The 21,703-nt window shown below is 38.8% G+C and overlaps 1 protein-coding gene across 1 annotated transcript; it reads left to right on the top strand.

Annotated features, from left to right (window-relative positions):
* Window positions 1-1,449: 1,449 nt before the first annotated feature.
* Smp_057130 (adiponectin receptor, putative) lies at window positions 1,450-21,251 on the top strand (the record flags this gene model as incomplete). Its single annotated transcript, XM_018792594.1, has 6 exons — window positions 1,450-1,587; window positions 1,627-2,197; window positions 3,518-3,698; window positions 11,342-11,529; window positions 13,133-13,326; window positions 20,656-21,251. The coding sequence occupies 6 exons, from the start codon at window positions 1,450-1,452 to the stop codon at window positions 20,773-20,775; spliced, it is 1,392 nt and encodes a 463-aa protein (XP_018644263.1). The 3' UTR covers window positions 20,776-21,251.
* Window positions 21,252-21,703: the final 452 nt, after the last annotated feature.

The raw sequence follows: 21,703 nt of genomic DNA, 5'->3' as shown, positions 1-21,703 counted from the left end.
CCGAAAATTTACAATTTTCAGGTCTTTTTCGCCAGCGTCTAATCTGAGCTGTAGTTCTTTTTCAGCTTCCCGTCTTTTTATACGGTCCGCCAACGGTAAGACTTTACGGAGAAAAACTCCTGAACCCTTCAATTTGTGTCCATTTTCTAAGATTAAGTCGCGTTCGTTCGGGGATTTGAAAACGACTTTGAGTAGTCTAGACTGATTTGGCTTCAGATGCGCTAGGTTTCCTAGCCTATACACCTTTAGCAAGGTGATTCCGGAGATGTTTTGGGGCATAACTTGGTTGAGTAGTTGTTTTATCAACACAATGTCATGCTCAAAACGAGCTTTCGGTTCTAAGCTGTCACTCTCCTTGACTCTATGGAAAATAACTGATCTGTCGCTGTGATCAGACTTCGGCTTTTCGACCCTTTTGGTGGGGGTAGGATTCCCTTTTAAATCATTTTGCGGTTTTCTCCTTACGACCCGTACCCAATCGCCAACGTCCTTTGGAGTAGTAACCACAGTCGCGTCAGGTGTACTGTGGGATTCCGGAAGGTTCAGGACGACTTGGGAGGTTGGGTCATCTTTCGCGCTGGAAACCGATCGAGCCTTGCGATTTTGGGTCTCGGATGTTCCCTTCTGGGTACCATTTTTGGTACGAGGGACAGAAGAGACTTTTTTGCGCGAGTTTCTGGTTGTGACAGACCTCTTTGGAGGATGTCCTTCCTCCTTTGGACAGCGATGGTCAGCATTTTTGGGACAGACTTGGGCCTGCCTTATGTCAATCTGCGTGTCGACAGATTGAGTTCTGACTGATGTGTCCCGACCGCGCTTGCCGAGACACTTTTTCGCGGCATTTACTATTGAGATGGCCTCGGTTAACAGGCTATTTGCATCCAAACAGCACTGTTGACATAGCCAGATGCATCCATTTTTACTGAACCGCTTGAAAGCTGCAGGCGTTAGATTCGTGCAAACTTCGTGGTACCAACCTTTGCACTCATCGCACTGCATGCCGCTATCAACGGGATATCGACATCTTGGGCGGTGGTAAATGCTTTTGTTGCATCTTCCAGTCATTTTAGGATGAGAAAGTGAGTTTTGACTAAAAGTAGAAAAAGCTATAAATAGTTAGGACCAAAGTACTAACAGATACTATAGAAAAACAAGGTACTCTGGAGTACCGACGATAAAACTATTTAGGATACCAAAAATGATACTCTAGTCGAATACTTTAACTGAAAGAAATTCAATCAAAGTATGAAACAGTAGTCTTGATACGTTAATAACGATCAAAACAATAGAATTTACTCAACGAGGAAAAATACCACTGTCCTTTTTAAATAGCGCGCATTTTTTTGAAAAATAAAGAAAAAGAGAATCCGAATCGAAGCCTAATAAGATTAACCTTACCGTCAACTGAGTCAGTTAAGATCTTGTAGCGTACATTTGTTATGTTGGACCATGATATTTAGTGCGTTCATTGAGCTAGAATCAGCTGACTTAAGCGCGCTTTACGTGTGTTTCCATCCAATGATGGGAAGTCCTTCCAGACCTACAGACTATTTGTCGCACAATATTCACCATGTTTCTTCTGAACACGTAAATATCATCCGAAATGATTTCTATTTTTAAATATAGGATAATATGCAAAACACGCGTGGTAAACATAGACGGATGCATTCTGAGGGTTCTGCCTGTATTACGTCATCTTCGTGTGATCCTCTGATACCAAACCAAACAGATACAGATTGGATGCCACAGTTTGCTCTAAGGAGGCGAAAGTTGCCAGAGTTTTGCCTGTCCAGCGATTCTTCAAACCATGTGACTACCAACGCATATACGCCACAACCGACTTGGAATCTAAATTCGTCTGTTACAGACTTGCACTCACTAACTGTCCCCAAAACAAATCATTCTCCTTTGAGTGCACATCGTCGGTCTGCTAGTTATGGTGGCGATTACTTCACGTTCGCAGCTCATGGGATTGGAGAGGCTGCTAGTAGAGCTGTTGAACACGCAGAAGAGTTGGTTATTCACCTTTGGAAAAAAGGGTGGAGAGTAGTTCACCACCATAGCTTACCACACTGGTTAAGAGATAATGACTTTCTACTTCGGGGTCACCGACCACAACTCCCATCATTTCGTGAATGCTTCCGTTCTATCTTCCGACTCCATACGGAAACAGGAAACATTTGGACACATCTCATTGGTAAGTCATCAATAATTTGCGTGTTAATATTTGCAATCACCTTATTCCACTTTAAATTCGACCTATGAAATAAATCTTGTCGATACATACTTATTACGTTCGTATTGACTTCCTATGCTGTTACTTTTCTTGGTCTTCCTCGTAACTGACGAACTGTGAGCATTATTGATAACTCATAACACGCCTTATTGTATATTTTTAGTGAAATATCATAATGGCGCCATTAAGATGTATAAAGACTGGATTGGGCAGACATCCCTATAAGTCTTACATTTTTAACCATTCTAGTTCATAAAAAGTCCACATATTTTAGATATATGCTGAAACTTCAACGTGTAGGTTCTCTAGCATAAATACAACTTGTCAGGTATCATTATTGCCTATGTGGTGTTGAGCGTTCTTTGCGTTTTACGTTTCCATGTTGACGGATGTAAAATATCTCGGATTTTTGTTACTGCTTTTATGTTTCAGTGTACAGGACTCGTCCGAAAATGTAGCTTTTGACTGAGTCATTTACATTTCCGCAGTGAAAGTAATATGTTTCTGTCACCGTGTAATAACTCGTAGAATTTCATTCTCTTTTTACCTTATCATCTCGGTGATCGCATAACGTTTCCAACTCGTACTGTCACATCATTAGAAAACTCAAGTCCAGAGGTCCTCTTTTGGTAAGAAGTATATCTTTTCATTTAGATAAATGAAAACTGGTTTTAGCTGTTTACTATAGTGAGATCATTATTTTTAAGTAGTCGCCTCACGTAATCCAAGTGACTAAATATATATTCATTATTTTGAAGTCAACAAGCAAGATGCTCTAAAATACTTTCAAACAATAGCTAGATCCCAGTTACGTTAAACAGCTTCAGACAGTTTATATACGTGGAAACATTTCACATTAATCACATTCTTTCAAGAAGCTAAGTGACAATATCACTCCTAGCATTACCTTATTAGATTTTGAGTGCGGACTGCTTTTTGGTTGCTAGCATTAAATTTTAGGTTATTTTCCAGTACTTACGTCACTGTTTGACTAGTCTCTAGCCTCAGTAATCACTGATTAAACAGATATATCATCCTCTGATTTGTTAATATTTAGGTCATTTAATGATAACCAGTAAATTCGACATTTTGTTCCATATATTTAAAAACTAAAAGTCTTGATGATAATTTCTGTTGAAAATATGTAAATATTCATAATATTCACAATGTATCCACTCTATGTGGTTTATGCATCTGAATTTTTGTTCACTGAATAGTTTTGACACGTCAGCTCAACTTCCTGACATGTACTGTCTATTTTTCCCGACTTTTTTTCTGTAGGCTTCGTTTGTTTTCTGATCTTAAGTATCTCATTTCTAGTTCATCCGGGTTTAAATATACATTGGCAAGAGAAAATGATTGTTCAGGTATTTTTTACAAGTGCCATCCTTGCACTTGGTTTTTCATGGTTGTTTCACACAGTTTATTGCCATTCAGAACGTGTTGGAAAATTATTCAACAAGTGAGTATTCTATGATCATTTTCAGAATAGATCGTTATTATATTCCGGTAATTTAATATTTATTTGTTGAGATTTTATGAACTTCAGCATATAGGTTTATAAACAGTAAGAATAGTGCAAACTTAACTCATTGCGGAAAGCCTTGGCAGAAGCTACACACATCTACCACAAATATTTGCCATATTTTCTAGTCCTGATACCCTTTTTATCTGTCAAAGAAAGTTTATTTTTATGGGATTGATTCCGAGAACGACTAGTCAAGGTTGTCGTTTAAAGCATTTCAAACACTCAGTATCATTTCTCCCGCATATCTTGCTTAAAATTGTAGAATTAATTTGGTCTTGTTATCGATTTAAACACTTTTTTTAGAAGAACGTGACAGGCTTTGCTTACTTCTTGTCTTCAACTCACTCAAATATTTCATTATTTACAGCTGCATATATATGCTTCAACGTCACACTAATTAGTTTTATTAAGTCTACTACATGTATTCTTATTAATTTTCAATTTAATCGATGGTAATTATGATAAAGATGAACATCTTTTACTGTTTTTGACTTTACATGAAAATACCTTCAGCAGTTAAAACACTGTAGCATTTCAAATGTGTTTTGAAGCAAGAGTTAGCAATGTTCAGTGTAATTTCTAAAGAGCCCTTATTTTCTTTGTACAGTCATGAAATTCCAAGTTAGCTAAGGCCAATCTTAAAATGTCAAATTTATAAAAGCAAGTAAGTGTTAGGAAAAACCAAATATATAACTCAGGAATCTAGTTATAACTGTCAGTTTCTGCAGTTTATCTGACAATGTTGTAAGTTGTATACATGTATTAAGTTATTCATTAATTTGTGTCAAGTACTGCCAGTTCAGTGTACTGAAATTTGACCGTTGATCAACTAAATGAGACATAACAGCTTAATTTGGATGCAGTTTGGTGAAAATTCCCATTCGGACATTTAGTAAAAGACAGTTAGATGGTGCAGCCATGGGACCATTACTAGGTCATTCGCTAGCAGACTTTTCTCGCAAAACTAGGAAATAGAAAGTTAAAAGACATTGTCTGTCAGCTAACATATTACTGTCCCTACATAAATTATACTTTCGTAGCAATGGAAAATAAAAATATGAAGGATAATTTGCTTATATATTTAATCACGTCCATTCATCTATTAAGTTCGTGCTTGAGGAAAAACAGAACAATAACATATCGTTTTTTGACGTCCGACTTAAGAGATTAGACGGAAGATTAGTAAGAAGGATACATCGAAAATCCTCAGTTGGAAAAGATATCTCTATAATTCTATACAAATCATATATAACTGAAACGTAGTGAAAATCCTGATTCGTCGTACCCAAGTGGTTTGCTCTGATGACACCTCTAAAGATAAATTGACCAGTATTCGTAACTTTCTTAGTACGAGTGGGTATCCGACTAAATCCATCAACAAACGTAAGTGGAATATAAATAGGACCCGAGGTAACAGCTGTTCCAAATATTTTACTGTTCTTGAAATTACAATTCCTAAGTGATGCTACTGAGAGAACAGTAACGCAAAGGTTAAGAAAAGCGATTCAGAAAACATTTAATGCGGCCAAACTGAATCCATTTTTTTTTACAATCGTCCAATAATGAGAACCATCATTGAAAATGGATTGCCTGAATTCGGTATATCCATGTGTACTTATCATTTTAACTGCTTCTGCGGAACCAGTTATATAGAACGTACAATTCGATAAGTCCCTCTTCGTATAGCAGAACACCATCCGTTTTTCTTTAGCAAATGACAAGTAAGAGTAATTAAAAGTTCTTTTCTTGTTCACTTGGTGGACACAGGGCATCACCGTATGATTTACGAGTTTTTCTTCTGCATACCGTTGAAGCTATTGGAATCTATGTTCACAAACCTAACCTTTGCATTCCAAAGAAGTTTGTACCACCACCCTCTCTACCTCAACCACAGATATATAATTATATTTTAGCTGAACTTCATTCTTTCAAAAGATGTTCGAACAGTTCTCGGATTTTTTCACTTTCGCTTACTTTTAAATATTATTAATATCCGTCACTTGATTCTTACATAGCTACTATAAAACTTAATTTTTATCAAAATATTTTTCTAATTCTATCATTGAATATTACACAGTCCTATAGCTTTTTCTTAACGTTTAAAAATAATTACTTTCACCATAATAACGCTCTTTCTTCCAATTACTCAATCAATAAATTGATATCATTTTATAGTCGATTTAAAGTTATATAATTATTATGTTACACGACTATTCGATTGGTATTGTTTTTTTGTAGTTGTAAATCATATATATATTAGCATAGAGCAGTGGTTGGATAAGTTGTGGGATTATTGTTGGTGCATAATAAAGTTTTAATCCATAGTCTTACCCTCTCCCTTACATCAACCCATATCAGTTTTTGTTCATAAGTCTCGTTACCATGTGTTAGCGGGACATAGATTGGATTAAAGCATGTTTCATGCATGATGGTGTTGCTGCGCGCTGATTGGCTAATTCTAAACCGATCAGCCCGGGCATATTATTGGAGGAAAATCTAGAAGCTTCTTATGTATATACTATAAATATATGAACGTTATTCAAACTAGTGATTGCTGTTCACATACCATTGTTATTTTGAATACAATTTCATTCCTGTTCAAAGTGTTCTGATTTTGGGGTCTTATCGAGTGTCATCGTATAAGAATACTAAGCAATAGGAATAGCTGGGTCATATATATAGCAAAATACAATTATAACAGTGGCGACGAGGAAAAAGGAAAATTCATTCAAAATGCTTATATCAGATGACCAGCTCAACCGAATACTACAACAACAGCAAGCACAACTTGATGCACAAATGAGGTTGTTGGAGACTCTGATGCAACAGTTTAGCATCCAAAACTCGAGTTCACATGCTGTTTCAAGTACTTCTTGTGATGCAGTTGCTAGCAGCATCCCATAATTCACATATGATCCCGAAATTGGAAATACCTTTCTCACGTGGTTCAAGCGTTGGGAAGATACATTTAGAATAGAATTCTGTCAACAAGATGATGCATGGAAGACTCGGTTGTTTATGCGTAAGTTGGGAAGCAATGAGCATGCACGTTATGCTGATCATATATTGCCAAAGTTACCTCGAGAGCTCAGTTTCGAGGAGACAGTAACGCAATTGTCAGAGATATTCGGTGAATCTTCTTCATTGTTTAGTATTCGATATCAGTGTCTGAATTTGGTGAAACGAGGAGCCGATGAATATGTTGCTCTAGCAGACGTCGTCAACAGAGAGTGTGAACGGTTCAAGTTACGCTCGTTGACAGAAGATCAATTTAAATGCCTTGTATTCATCAAAGCTCTGCAGTCACCACAAGATGCTGAAATTAGAACCAAACTTCTAACTCGTTTGGATCAAGACCCAAACGTCACACTCAAGACATTGACAGATGAGTGTAAACGACTACAAAACATCAGACACGACAATCAGTTAATTGAACAGGTAAATTCTAATTTAACCTGCAGTAGTGTAAATGCTATGACTAGGTTAAAAAGTCAGAAGCCGAATAAAACTCATAACAAACCAACGGATGCCTGTTGGTTATGCGGCGATTGGCATTATGTACGGTTCTGTCCATTTAAGAAGCATAAATGTCAGGTGTGCAACAGACGTGGACATAATGAAGGCCATTGTCCACCGAATCGTACGTCCCAGCCCAAGAAGGAGTATAAACGTCTTTCACGTGTGGTGAAATCAGCTGAGTCTAAATCTCTTTCTCTAGTAGCAGCTTTTCAAACAGACTATGACATTCGGAGAAAGTATGTTACGATCCAGATTAATGGTATAGCGGTTTGTCTTCAAATTGATACAGCATCTGATATTACTCTAGTGTCTAGAGAGACGTATAACTTGCTGGGAAAGCCGCCAATGAAGCCATCGAAAAAAAACGGCTAAAAATGCATCTGGAGGCGTACTAAAACTAGTTGGCGAATTACAATGTGAATTTTCCTTCAAGGGAAATAACTGTAAAGGGGTATGTTATCTAACAGAACGACCGAATCTTGATCTACTTGGTCTAGATATGTTAGAAAAGCTTGGATTAATGGATATACCCATCAACAGCGTGTGTAACGTGTCGTGTCTATCATTAGACACCACTTCATATGCAAAAAAGACAGGTGAAAAGGTTCTAGAAAATCTGAAGAGAAAATTCGCCGCTGTCTTCCAGAATAGCCTTGGTCACTGCACTAAAGTGAAAGCTCATTTACCCCTGAAAGCAGATGCCAAACCGATTTTTCGCTCGAGACGTCCTGTGCCATATGCTGCTCTTGAATTAGTCGATCAGGAACTTAATCGTTTGCAGCAAGCTGGTGTTATCCAACCGGTTAATTACTCTGCATGGGCCGCGCCGATTGTAGTGATTAGAAAGCCCAATGGAACTATCCGCATATGTGCTGATTTCTCAACGGGTTTAAATGCTGCATTGGATGAATATCAATATCCGTTACCAGTTCCTGAAGACCTGTTTGCTAAACTAAATGGTGGTACATGTTTCGCGAAAATAGATTTTTCGGATGCCTATCTGCAAGTAGAGGTAGATGACGATAGTAGAGAGCTTCTGACTATCAACACTCATCGAGGGTTATTTCAATACACCCGCCTACCATTCGGCATCAAGACCGCACCTGCCATCTTTCAGCAAATAATGGATACAATGCTAACTGGCATACCGGGTGCAGCAGCTTATCTAGATGACATCATAGTTATGGGTTCCACTAACAGTGAACTTTCCGATCGTCTACACCAAGTTCTCAACCGAGTGTTGGAGTATGGTTTTCAACTACGTGAAGAAAAGTGTATCTTCTTCATGCATTCGATCAAATACCTTGGTTTCATCCTAAATAAGAACGGCCGACGACCAGACCCTGCAAATATAGAAGCCATTCAGAAAAAATGCCCGTACCAACTGACGTCCCTTCATTAAGGTCATTCTTGGGATTAGTTAGTCACTACAGCACATTTTTGCCTGAAATGCATCGAGTGAGAGGCCCTCTGAATGAATTACTATCGAAAGATAAACCTTGGCAGTGGTCAGAAGAATGTCAAGCATCCTTTGACAAAGTCAAGTCAATGCTCAGCTCAAAGCTTCTCTTGACACACTTCGATCCCAGCTTGGAAATTGTTGTCGCATCTGATGCATCTAGTCACGGAGTTGGAGCAGTTATATCACACGTGTTTCCAGACAAAACAGAGAAGACAATCGCCCATGCTGCCAGATCACTTACCCCAGCCGAACGCAACTACAGTCAAATCGAAAAGGAAGCTCTGGCAATCATTTTTGCTGTCAAAAGACTTCATAAAATGCTTTACGGCTGTAAGTTCACTCTGTTGACAGACCACAAACCACTGATTGCAATATTCGGCTCCAAGAAAGGGATTCCTGTCTACACAGCTAACAGACTACAGCGCTGGGCAATAATGCTTTTGAGCTACGACTTTAACATAAGGTATCAGTCAACCAATACTATCGGTCAAGCCGATGCCCTCTCACGACTTATTGGAGTTCAGCATCCTGGACTGGAGGACATGATCATTGCCTCGATATCAGTTGATCCAGAAATACGGAGTGTAGTAGCAGCGGCAATCCGAAACACTCCAGTGTCGTCAGATGAAGTCAGAAAAGAGACTCTTCGAGACCCTATTCTACAAGAAGTCAGAAAGTTCCACCTAGAAGAGTGGCCCTCGAAGATCAGTTCAACAGAGCTTCAGAAGTTTTATCAGCGCAGATTATCTCTTTCAATCATCGACGATTGTCTCATGTTTGCTGAACGTGTCATAATTCCGAAGAAGTTGCAACCGGCAGTCCTCGAACAGCTACATGCAGGACATCCCGGAATAAACCGCATGAAAGCTCTAGCACGAAGTTATGTATACTGGCCACAATTAGATACCCAACTCGAGCAGCTATCCCGTTCGTGTACAAAATGTGCATTGGCAGCAAAAGCACCACGAAAAGCAGAGTTGCAATCATGGCTGATACCACAGTCACCGTGGCAGCGTATACATTTAGACTTCGCTGGTCCATTCCATGGACAAACTTACCTTCTGGTAGTTGACGCATACAGCAAGTGGCCGAAAATCTTCATCATGGAACATCCAACTGCAAGCTGCACAGTCAAAAAGCTACGTCAATTATTCAGTCGTTTCGGGGTTCCAGAACAAGTAGTCAGCGACAACGGCACACAATTTACATCATCTATCTTTTCAGAATTTTGTCAGCAGAACGGAATCAGGCACATCCGAACACCTCCATTCCATCCGCAATCGAATGGCCAGGTAGAACGCTTTGTTGGTACGTTCAAAAATGCCCCAAAAAAATCAAGAGGGGAGGGTACCACCGACGAGATCTTAGAGAGGTTCCTGTTTATCTACCGTTCGACACCGAACCCTCAGACAGCGAATGGAGTCTCTCCAGCGGAAGCGTTACTTGGCAGAAAAATAAGGACACATTTCGATGTCATCCGTCCGACGCCATCTCGTGAGCCCCAACGAAACTTATCGATGGAGAAGCAGTTCAATCGACACCATGGGGCACAAAGACGATTGTTCACGGTGGGTCAAAAAGTACTTGCTATGGACTATCGTGGTAAACATCCTACATGGACAGCTGGTCGGATCGTGAGAAAGAAAGGGAATGTGGTTTATGAGGTGTCAGTTGGCTCAGAAGTTTGGATACGTCATGCTAATCAACTGAAAGCAACTTCGATAGCCAGCAGCAAGAATCGACATCGAATACCTCTTGACGTTCTGCTAGACACCTTTGAAATCAAAACGCCCGGAACAGACAGGTCAGTTTCTGTGCAAGCAAAGAGTGATACAACTTCCTTATTGCCTAGACGATGGACAGATCGAAAGCGCAGGCCAGTCACTCGGTTGCAGTTAGACCCTAGCACCAGATTCTACGAATCTGCTCAAGGGGGAGGTGTTAGCGGGACATAAATTGGATTAAAGCATGTTTCATGCATGATGGTGTTGCTGCGCGCTGATTGGCTAATTCTAAACCGATCAGCCCGGGCATATTATTGGAGGAAAATCTAGAAGCTTCTTATGTATATACTATAAATATATGAACGTTATTCAAACTAGTGATTGCTGTTCACATACCATTGTTATTTTGAATACAATTTCATTCCTGTTCAAAGTGTTCTGATTTTGGGGTCTTATCGAGTGTCATCGTATAAGAATACTAAGCAATAGGAATAGCTGGGTCATATATATAGCAAAATACAATTATAACACCATGGTTAGACCTGATAGTTTCAAATAAATTGATCATTAGGTAGAATGTTATTTTATTATTGACGATCTTTTCTTGGTTATAAAAGTTATCCATGCTAGTATTTCTCCAAGTTACAATAGGAAGTCACTGAAGCACAGCTTCATTCATTCATGCTACCAAGTTGCAGTATTTATTTAGATAAACGTTTAACTATCAATTCACTCATACCACTTAACTCATGTGATATTACATCTTACATGTCTTCTTTATCACTAGATTTAAATGTCTTCTTTTTATACAAATAGGATATTTAAGCGTATTATCATATGAACAACAGTATAACTTTAATTGTTTTTTGCAGATTGGACTATGTTGGAATATCATTACTTGTTATCGGATCATCTGTCCCATGGATTCATTATTCTTTCTATTGTTATAATTCATTCAAAATTGTTTATATTTTGGCTGTGCTGATACTTGGTGCATTTTGCGCTTTTGTATGCACGCAAGATTATTTTCTTAGCCCAACGTATCGTGCATCTAGAGCACGTAAGTTATGTGTGTATACTGTACCCGCGATTTAATTGTTTACTAGTTAAAATATCACGTACTGGTCAGTTTCAAGTCACTAGAGAAGAGTGACAAAACATACATGACAGTACTTTGTCACTTTTCTGCGGTGACGTGAAACCGTTAATTAATTCTCAGTTAAAGTTTGTTGCTACATTTCACTGTTTGGTCCAATCGGAATCGCAGGTAGATACTCTATGGTGTTATTAGTCAATGTTTGGAAACACTTCATGCGATAAAAGCTGGAGAAGGGAACAGTTTAATTTGAAGAGACCGCTTTCTTTTACTTCAAAGTGTTTCCAACTAACTGATTTATGAGCTATCTCAAAATAACGATATTCATCCTAGAGAGGCCGGACAAAATATGATTGGTGCCCGAAATATTTAATTGTTTAATAATCAGGGGAAAATAATGCTAGTGGACTGTAAATATTTGTGACCAAATTAACAGGTAGCTGAATTACACAAATAAAACAATATAAAGTAAATGTAAGTTAGAATAGTTCAAATTAACAGCTGGGATTGATAAATAGAAGTGAGGTTGTATTCTACTAAATTAATTACCAGCGAAAGTATTTAGTTTCTAAAACTCAATAATATCATCATAAGAAATTAGAACAATTGATGGAAGACTTAAAGAAGTAGGCTAACTTTCGAGTAAACCTCCAGAATCGATGTTGGTTGTATAGTGTTCAACGAGATCGAAGGAGTTGCTTTACGGGTTCTAAGACTCAGAGTTAAGTTTAGTTAACCTATTTATATCTATTCTTAAAGATTTTTCCTGAGTAATAATTGACTGATGATTTGGATCTGCAAACCAGATCATTTTTGATTGGATCAGTTCATAATGAAGAAAATTCTCTAAAATTCACTAGAAATGAATTAATCAGATTTACTATTATTTTCATGAGTGCCAAACTGGATGTAAATTTCTTCCAATACGCTGGTAAAGAGTACAATTGTAGCTACATCTTTGACAGATTAAATTTTTTTTAATGAAGTCATACCTACGAAATTCTTTGGTTTATTCGATACTCAACGCTTACCCATCACGTGCAATGATTTCGATATTTTAACAGCGAGCAATATGTCAACATACTTTAGTTAACTAATGCTAATCCTAGGGAGTTCTCAGATATATTATCTTGATAAATATTGGTTGTCGATGATATTTAGGAAATCCGAGATAGTTAAACATCTTACTGTTCAAAGACAAGTTTAGGATAAAGTGTTTATTTTTAGAGTATATACTTTTTTGTGTATAATTTTAGTTGCACGGATTAGTCACTTACACATGGCCATACCAAATTATTTTATATTCAAATTTTACTGTTTCAATGTTCAAAAATATTTTAACAAATTGTGTGTACCTTTAAAATTCGATTTATTTACTTTCACCTTAGATCACCTTTATTCACACTTTTACTTTTTGTCAGTGAGACTGCGTAACCATGGTGATCGTCACTTTGTAATTACACATTACGGGGAATAAAAACTAAGTTATGATTACCATGCGTTTATTTTGTTCAATATTCATACCTTGTTTCTGTTTAGTTGATTAATTGATCGTTTTAAATTTCAGTTTTGTTTAGTGCTTTCGGTCTATCGGGAGTGGTTCCTTGTGTACATTATATTCTAATTGAAGATCTTCAGGAGCGTGTCCATTATTCTGCACTTGGATGGCTAATTCTAATGGCTGCACTTTATATATCAGGAGCTACCATTTATGCACTTCGTATACCTGAGCGTCTTTATCCTGGTAAATTTGATATTTGGGTAAGTTGTTTCATTTTGATTTGTCGATTGCATTCCCGTTCAAATTAAACTAGTTCAAAAACATTAACTTAACTCGTCCATAAATACAAATCTTTACACCTGGCTTTTGATCGACATTGTAAGTTTATAGTCCAATGATATTATTCACATTTTGTCTTCCACTGGTTTAATTATTAAGTATTCGGGGTATTTTTAATTGTCTATTTCATTTGAGTTTTTGGAAAACGTTGTTATTGGGGAACTGAAGGTTTGGATTAAGACAGATTTTGACACCAATAAGAAGCTAGTAGAAAGAAAATGTAAAGGGCACATTCTATGTATTATAAGTTTCCCATTAGTGCAAATAACTAATGTATTCTGATTCACGCTGTTAGATACAAGTCAGCTACAACGTAGGACCAGGCACATATATGCATCGGTCCAAGTTGCCATACCTCGATAGCACAACAAGATGAACACCGGATTCATAGAAGTAATTAATTTAGTGGTGGTAGTATATAAAGAAAGGTTGTATATAAGGATATAGTACAGAAAGAAAGACAGATTTGAATCAATTTTAATCTCAAGGTTTAAAGGAAGATAAAGAGTGTATACACCTACGCCATTGTGATCGATTCTGAACCATGTCACCTAGAGTCTCCAACCATTGGTTACGATAGTCACGCGGACCCCAACCAAGTAGTCTGCATCTACCAACATGGCTCAGGCTAGAAGTTAGTGACTTCAAACACTGATGCCATGTTTTGGTTTGGCCTCCCCTAACTCTCTTCCAACCATCCCCAATACTAGTCATCATAGAGCGTCGTGGTAATTGTTGTTCAGACATACGTGATACGTGGCCCAACCATCTCAGTCGATTAAGATTCATCACCTCATCAACTGATTTACCATCATTCCCTAATACCCTGAGTCTAACCTCACTATTACTTACCCGGTTATCCCAGCAGATGCGAGCAATATTTCTAAGGCATCTGTGGTCAAATACTAGTAACCTACGAGTATCTTCTACTCTTAATGGCCATGCTTCACAGCCGTAAAGTAGAACAGAGCGAACTGCTGCGCAGTATACTCGTCCTTTAATTGATAGACGGATATCTCGTCTTCGCCATAGGTGACGTAAGTTGGCAAAATCCAAACGAGCCTTCTGAATCCGTGCTGAGATTTCGTCAGACACCAACCCATTAGGGCTGATCAGACTTCCAAGATAAGTGAAGTTGTCCACGCGTTCGACTACTTCACTCCCTATCCTTAGTTCGGGTGTTGACGCAGGCCAGTCCTGGAGTAACAATTTACATTTGGATGGGGAGAAACGCATCCCAAACATCCCGGCATTATTACTGAGTTCCAACAGAAGACTCTGCATTTTGTCAGCGTCTTCACCAAACAGAACTATGTCATCTGCGTATTCTAAGTCGATAAGTGAACCTCCTGGTAGGAGATCAATTCCTGAAAATTCAGTCGAAGAGAGTGTTATTTCCAGCAACAGGTCTATAATGAAGTTAAAGAGAAATGGGGATAGTGGACAGCCTTGACGGACACCACTTGAGGTTGTAAAATCATATGACAGTTCGCCATAAGCTCTCACTCGACTGGTAGTGTTCGAGTAAAGAGCCTTCACAAGGTTTATGTAATTCTCAGGTACACCTTTCAATGACAGACACTGCCACAGAACCTCTCTGTCTACAAAGTCAAATACTGCTTTCAAGTCAAGAAAAACTATCATTGTCGGACGCCGATAAGCGTGTCTGTGCTCTAAAACTTGACGAATGGTGAATATGTGGTCGATACAGCCACGACCAGGTCTGAAGCCAGCCTGATTTTCTCGTGTTTGCAGTTCACGAGTCCTAGTTAGGCGCCTGATAATTATTGAGGCTAGTATTTTAGATGCTATGTTAGTCAGACTAATCCCTCTATGGTTATCACAGGATGATTTTGGCCCCTTTTTATATATTGGGACAATCAGTGATTGTGACCAGTCAGATGGGATTACGTCCGTCTCCCAGATTTTAGCCAGAATATTAGTCAACCTAATCGCTAAAATCGGACCACCATATTTAAAGACCTCTGGAGCCAATCCATCAGGACCAGCTGCTCTTCCTCGTTTCAGATTAGTTATAGCTTTTTGAACTTCAAGTAGGGTCGGGGGGCCTGCTTCAATGTTCCATTCAGGTTGTCTGGGAATAGTGGGTAGTTGTGGAGTAGCTGAAGGCCAGCTAAACTGCTCCTTAAAGTGTTCCGCCCATCGTTCTAAACGTTTGGGTTGAGAGCAGTTAAGGGTTCCGTCTTTTTCGGAGATTGTCTCACTTACACTTGACTTCTTAATTCCGGTTTCTTTTATTAGTCTGAATAGTTGCCTGGTGTTGCCTACAGCCGCTGCCTTTTCCATCTCTTTTGCTTTCGTTGCCCACCACTGCTCGCGATCGTTCCTTAGACTTTTAGTTAACCTAGATCTAATTTCTTTACGCTCTTCGTCATGTTCAAAGCCTGATGGGATGAGTTTACGCGAATCCATCAGTGAAATAGACTTAGAAGAAATCCACTGGTTTTTTGGAGCCCTATGGTTTAAATGACTAATAGATGTTACTGTTGTTTCCACAGCTGTTCGTGTGTCTTTCCAAGCAGCATCTGGGTCAGTCTCGTTTACAGAACTGCCTAGATGTGAACTCAGTTGTTTCTGGAATTCGCATTTGGCTTTCTCGTCCTCCAGTTCAATCCTAATGGGTCTTCTTAGTGTAATTTTCCTGCGTCCATTGAGGCGCAGACAAATGCGCGCTCGTATTAAAGCGTGATCAGAGTCTAAACAAGTATTCCAATACGAGCGACAATCTTCTATTGAGCTATTGAGCCTCTCCAACGATGACTGATGGCAATATGGTCTATTTGAGTCCATCGTTGGTTTGGTGCAGGTGGTCACCATGTTAGACGATGTCTCTCCTTATGCTTAAAATTAGTGCTTGCTAAAAATAAACGATTGTCTGAGCATAGTTGCAACAGACGATCACCATTATCGGTTCGTTGAGCCGGAATACTAAAACACCCACCTAAATGTCTTTCTGTTTGATTTAAGCTGCCTAATTGGGCATTAAAGTCACCCGCTACGACTACTACGTCTGAGCGCCTAGATTTCTGAAGAAGCTCAGAGAGTTTTCTGTAAAAGTCATCTTTCACTTCATCATGGCTGCAGTCAGTGGGAGCGTAGGCAGAAACGACGAAAAGGCAACGACGTGTGTCCCTATCCTTCCGAGTTCTTACGGAGCCATTTAGCCGGACAGCACACAGGCGACTGTTAACGGGGATCCATTCTAGTAGTGCCTGTTCTGCCCTTGTACTTAGTGCTATGCCTACACCTGCAAGTCCACGAGAACTAGTCATGGGGTCGCCAGATACACGGAAGGTGTATTTCGTTGGCTGTCCATTTTGGCGAGGTGAGGTCAAGTGAATGACCACACTAGGATCCTGTATGCGTGTTTCGGAGACACAGCATACATCAATGGTACGAGATTCTAGGGTTTTAGCTAAGGAGGCCTGTTGACCGATTTGGCATAGGGTACGTACGTTGAAGGCTCCAATGTGTAGTTTGGAGCGAGGTTTTAGTAGACCTGGGACAGTGTTTCGCGCACTAGAATCGTTGGCCATGGTGACACTTGAGGAGGAAACCGAGAGAGGAAGTTTAGTGTTGAAAGTCAAGGTAGAAGGAATAGTAGGAATTGAAGGAGATTGATTATGAATACAGTGGTCTTGAGTGCTTTCAGAGGTATGAGGGCAGTTATCACTTCCCGGTTGCCCACACCGTGGAAGGGTTCTTCTAGAGGTACCTGAAAAGCAAATTGGGTTAGAAGTGGTCTTAATGACCTGAGAGCGTGACCGCAGTGCCCAAGGGACAACTGCTTGAGGTCGGTCACACACGACCTTTTCGTGGGTAGTTTTTGTGTTAGCTCCGTTCTTCAAAGGGCCTTACCGCCGGAGACGGATATCCGTGGGATAAGGCGAGGTGTGCATTTTTAGGGTCGACCTTTTCTAACCCCACCCCTCCTTGTGGGAAGGCAGCATCGCTGTCATGCTGGTTGTCTGAAGGAAACACCTTACTGCTGTCACACCTCTGTACAGTCAGCAGTACGACTTCGTCTTCGGACCTTGGGTTTGCTGCTTTTAGTCTTACCACTCTTCAAACGACCTGCCTGGCATGGTAGGACCTCGAGGAACGATTGTTCCAGCCAGTATAGCTCGGTTGATTCATCACGATAGGCAAGCCCAACCACCACGTCAAGGTAGCAGCAACGGTCTGGAATTCACAGTTATATAATATACCCTTGTGGGCCAGGGTAATCTTGCACTGGTTTTCAGGTGAACCAGATACCATCCAGACTTTCACGCGGCAACCCAAACAGTACAGCTCAATCCCGCTTGACAGGAGAGCCAGACACTGCCCAGGCTTAGCCCAAGCAGTACAGCTCAATCCCGCCCTACAGGAAAACCAGACACTATAAAGGCTTCAACGTTACAATCCTAACAGCTCAGCCCAATCTTGTGGCGCAACCACTCAGGTACCAAACACCCTGGTGGATCTGGTGTTAGATACAAACTACGTTGTTGGTGTTTCCTCAATAACTGCGATCAGCGGTTGGAAATTTTAGGTGATATGTCAGTCAGTCAGCTACAACGTAAGACCAGGCACATATATTCATCGGTCCAAGTTGCCACATCTCATTAGCATAACAAGATGAACACCATATTCATAGAAGTAGTAACTTCAACGTTAGTAATATGTAGAAGGAAGATTGTATATAAGGATATAATACAGGAAGAAACAATTAGTTCGTAGTAATAAAAGTATAAATTAATTTTAATCTCACGGTTCCAGGAAAGACAAAGAGTGTTTATACCTACGCGCATATATATATTTGCTGCCCCCTTGTACCAATATTTATGTGTTCAAATAAATAAATACGCCATTGTGATCGATTCTGAGCTATGTCACCCTGAGTCTCCAACCATTGGTTACGATAGTCACGCGCACCCTAACCAAGTAGTCTGCATCCACTAACATGGTTCAGACCAGAAGTTAGCGACTTCAATGACTGATGCTACGTTTCGGTTTGATCACCCCTAGCTTTCTTCCGAACATCCTCAACACTAGTCAACTTTGCGCACCATGAAAATCGATGTTCAGGCATACGTGACACGTGGCCCAACTCTCTCAGTCGGTGAAGATTTACAACCTCATTAACTGATTTACCAACATTCCCTAATACCCTGTGTCCAACCTAATTATCACTTACCCGGTGATCCCAGCAGATAAGAGCAATATTTCCAAGACATCTGTCACCAAATACTAGTAACTTCCGAGTATCCTCCCGCCTGTAGCCCCTTCAGGGGCTACCGCCGGTCCCAAGCCCGGATAACGGAGGAGGGTTGGGCATATTTGTGAATGTGTACTACTTTAAAGTTGGTTCCAAAGTAGGACAAAGCATTTCCCTGGTTTTCATTAGCTTTTGACAGCTGATTTTAGTTTAAAGTGGAAAATATGTTGGAGTTCTTAGTATTGGTTACTAATTGTAACTTTAAGTTAATAATATCACTAAGACTATGGCCTATATGGTGAAAGATTAGTTGTTTCCTTTTTATGTACGTACTGCGGCAGCCTAAATATATTTTTATTTTGACAGTCTAAATATTTGCAATTAGATAACAGTATCCATTTTCTCTTGTGGTATTGCGAGATGTTTTAGCTAAAAGCTTTTTGAAATCAACTGTTAAGTTACCGACATCAAGGGTGTGGTGGACTACTTTAGTAAATTTATTTAAATAGAGTAGTTTGACTGTTTAATAACTGTGTTAGGATTTACACTAAGCTTGGATAGTTCGAGCACATCTTAGATGTTCTATATTAACACCTTTACTATGGTAAACTTCGCTGTCCGGTGTGATGTGACTGAATGTAAAAAGTGTTAGCTAACCTAAGTATGGAGTAGTTCATTTGTCTGTTGAAACCACTGATTATTTGTTTGAACTGTATAAAAAGATGCAGATTCACGTTTTACTGCACATTGTATTTATTTTCCAAAACCTAATATTAGTAATTCCTCTGAACTTACTACTTCAAATAGTGTCGTCGAATATGTTGTATAGTGTGTTTGATTCCAGTTACTCCAAATTAACCCTTGTAATGTAAAAGAGCATATAGAGTTTCATTTTACTTCATTGTTAATAATTTTCATATTCAAACATGTCACTTCATTTTCATTAGAGCAAATGATAAATAAAGCAAAGCACTATAACGTTTTGATCAGATTTTGTGTGGATTATTGTAGAGCTATTGAGTTATTCAGGCACATTCCTTCGGAATAAATCTTTAATTTCTAGACGGACTATTAAGTCGAATATGCAGCTCGTAAATAATCTGTTTGTAATTTATATCTATAGCAATTATTTCAAGATAGTACCTTTCTTAACGTGGTCGGTGGCCTATTAGAATATGAACAGGAAGATGAAAACATGGACAGGACTATTTGAAACTTAGTTGGTAGATTTTCTCAAGAAAGCGTTTATTGTAAATGAATCTGCAATATCAAACTTTGAAAGTATTATATCCTAGCCAGTAACTGTCAGGTTCATTACTGATTTCTTATTTAGGAAAATATTTTTGTCGTTTTGAATAATATTTCACCCGCTTGTAGCTAATACCTTGGGATGATGATCCAGTATATCGATTGGAACATGTATTTCTTAAGGTCTTAACACGTCAGGCGGGTTGTTTAAAAGGCTATAGGAACAAAAGCATGGAATCAATGATCAGAGGGCAAAGTCGCTTTGCCGACTATACAGAGGCTGATGTGTTTTTTTTTGTTTTCTTCAGACAACCTATATCTGCAAAGATTCTGGCTTCTACAACAGTAGTGGGGGGGTTAAAAAAGATTGGTTACAAAAATAACACCCCAACTTACCCAAAGACTCCGCTTTTCAGCTTTAAGGACTTCAAAGTATGAGGTTAGCACATCAGAAACTACTTACGAAACGTCTGTGTGCAACTGGCCTCAGTCAATTGTCCCTTGGACAATGGGATCACTCCTTAGGTCTTAAATGCCATCGCCAGTCCACTTTCCTGTTCAGATTTCCGAAAAAGAGGGATCTTATGGTGTAAGTAACCGGGGAGCGACAACTATCCTCATATCTTTAACAGCACTTTTGGTGACTGACTGTCATGTATCACCTTTTTCAACTTTTCTTAATTATGTATTAGTATTACTCATGCTGTTGTTTTCATTATAGTATCAGTTTTAAAAGTTTCATTCTTCAATCTTTCTCGTTACATTTTTTTTGTGTTTTCAGTTCCAAAGTCATCAAATATTTCATGTATTTGTTGTATTGGCTGCCTTAGTACACTTGAATGCTATTATGGAAATCGCTCAGCATCGACTAAGCAAAGGCAGTTGCGATTATCAACTGTAAATGTACTAAAATATCCTCTCTCTCTCTCTTTTATCCATTTCATTTTTATGAATATTCTTACTTGTCCAGGACATTATCTACCATAATACCACTGTGTTTATTATTCATATAGGATATAATATAATCAAGACTGTACAGAAATGTAAATTTGTAATTGTTTTTTTTTGCCTCGGATATAATAATCAAATATTCAATGGTTTCTTTAGACTTTCTTATATTTTATCATGAATCATTTCATTCCAATGGTATTTTCAGAAATTATCAAAGAATTTATTTCTTGTCACTTTCTCTCCATTTCTGACATTATATATACAATACCTATGTGTATTTATTCTAATGTAACCAATAAGTATATCTTGATACTTATTTATGCATATGACTGCATGTTTGAATGCACTTGTGCACGTATGTAAAGTGTTATTTTCTCTGTTATTGTTTGCGGTTGTTTCTCTTTTTAGCAAGGAACAGGTAATTGTTCTTATTTTAGAATGTATTAGTTTAGTATTTTGCCTTTTATTTTCAATAAAAAATAAACTGTTTTGTTTTTGTTCTCATGAATATCCACCTTAATGAATAAGCGACCGTGAAATTATTAGTGCTAGGGGAAAAACGAACTAATGTTTCATTCACTAAATATTCTTTATATTGAATTCATTTAGTATTGTTTGTTTAAATCTTCCCATCGATGTGTTAGGACTGCAACTGGTCAGTCTCTCATTGGCATATGTGCATACTGTACGTATTGCCTCGATATAGACTTAATTCACAAACATTGTAAGCAGAGATGGATAGTGGCTAGCAGTAGAATCCAGTTTGACGCGCGTTTCGTCCTATTTGGGACTCGTCAGCTGGATGTACCTCCATCCCAGAGTTGATGTTCACTCTGGGACTCGAACCCAGTTCCCTCGCTTCAAACGCCATTGCGTTA

The sequence above is a fragment of the Schistosoma mansoni genome (assembly GCF_000237925.1).
Source record: "Schistosoma mansoni, WGS project CABG00000000 data, supercontig 0241, strain Puerto Rico, whole genome shotgun sequence".
In the NCBI taxonomy this organism is placed as follows: domain Eukaryota; kingdom Metazoa; phylum Platyhelminthes; class Trematoda; order Strigeidida; family Schistosomatidae; genus Schistosoma; species Schistosoma mansoni.
This window is presented reverse-complemented; position numbering and strand designations above follow the sequence as displayed.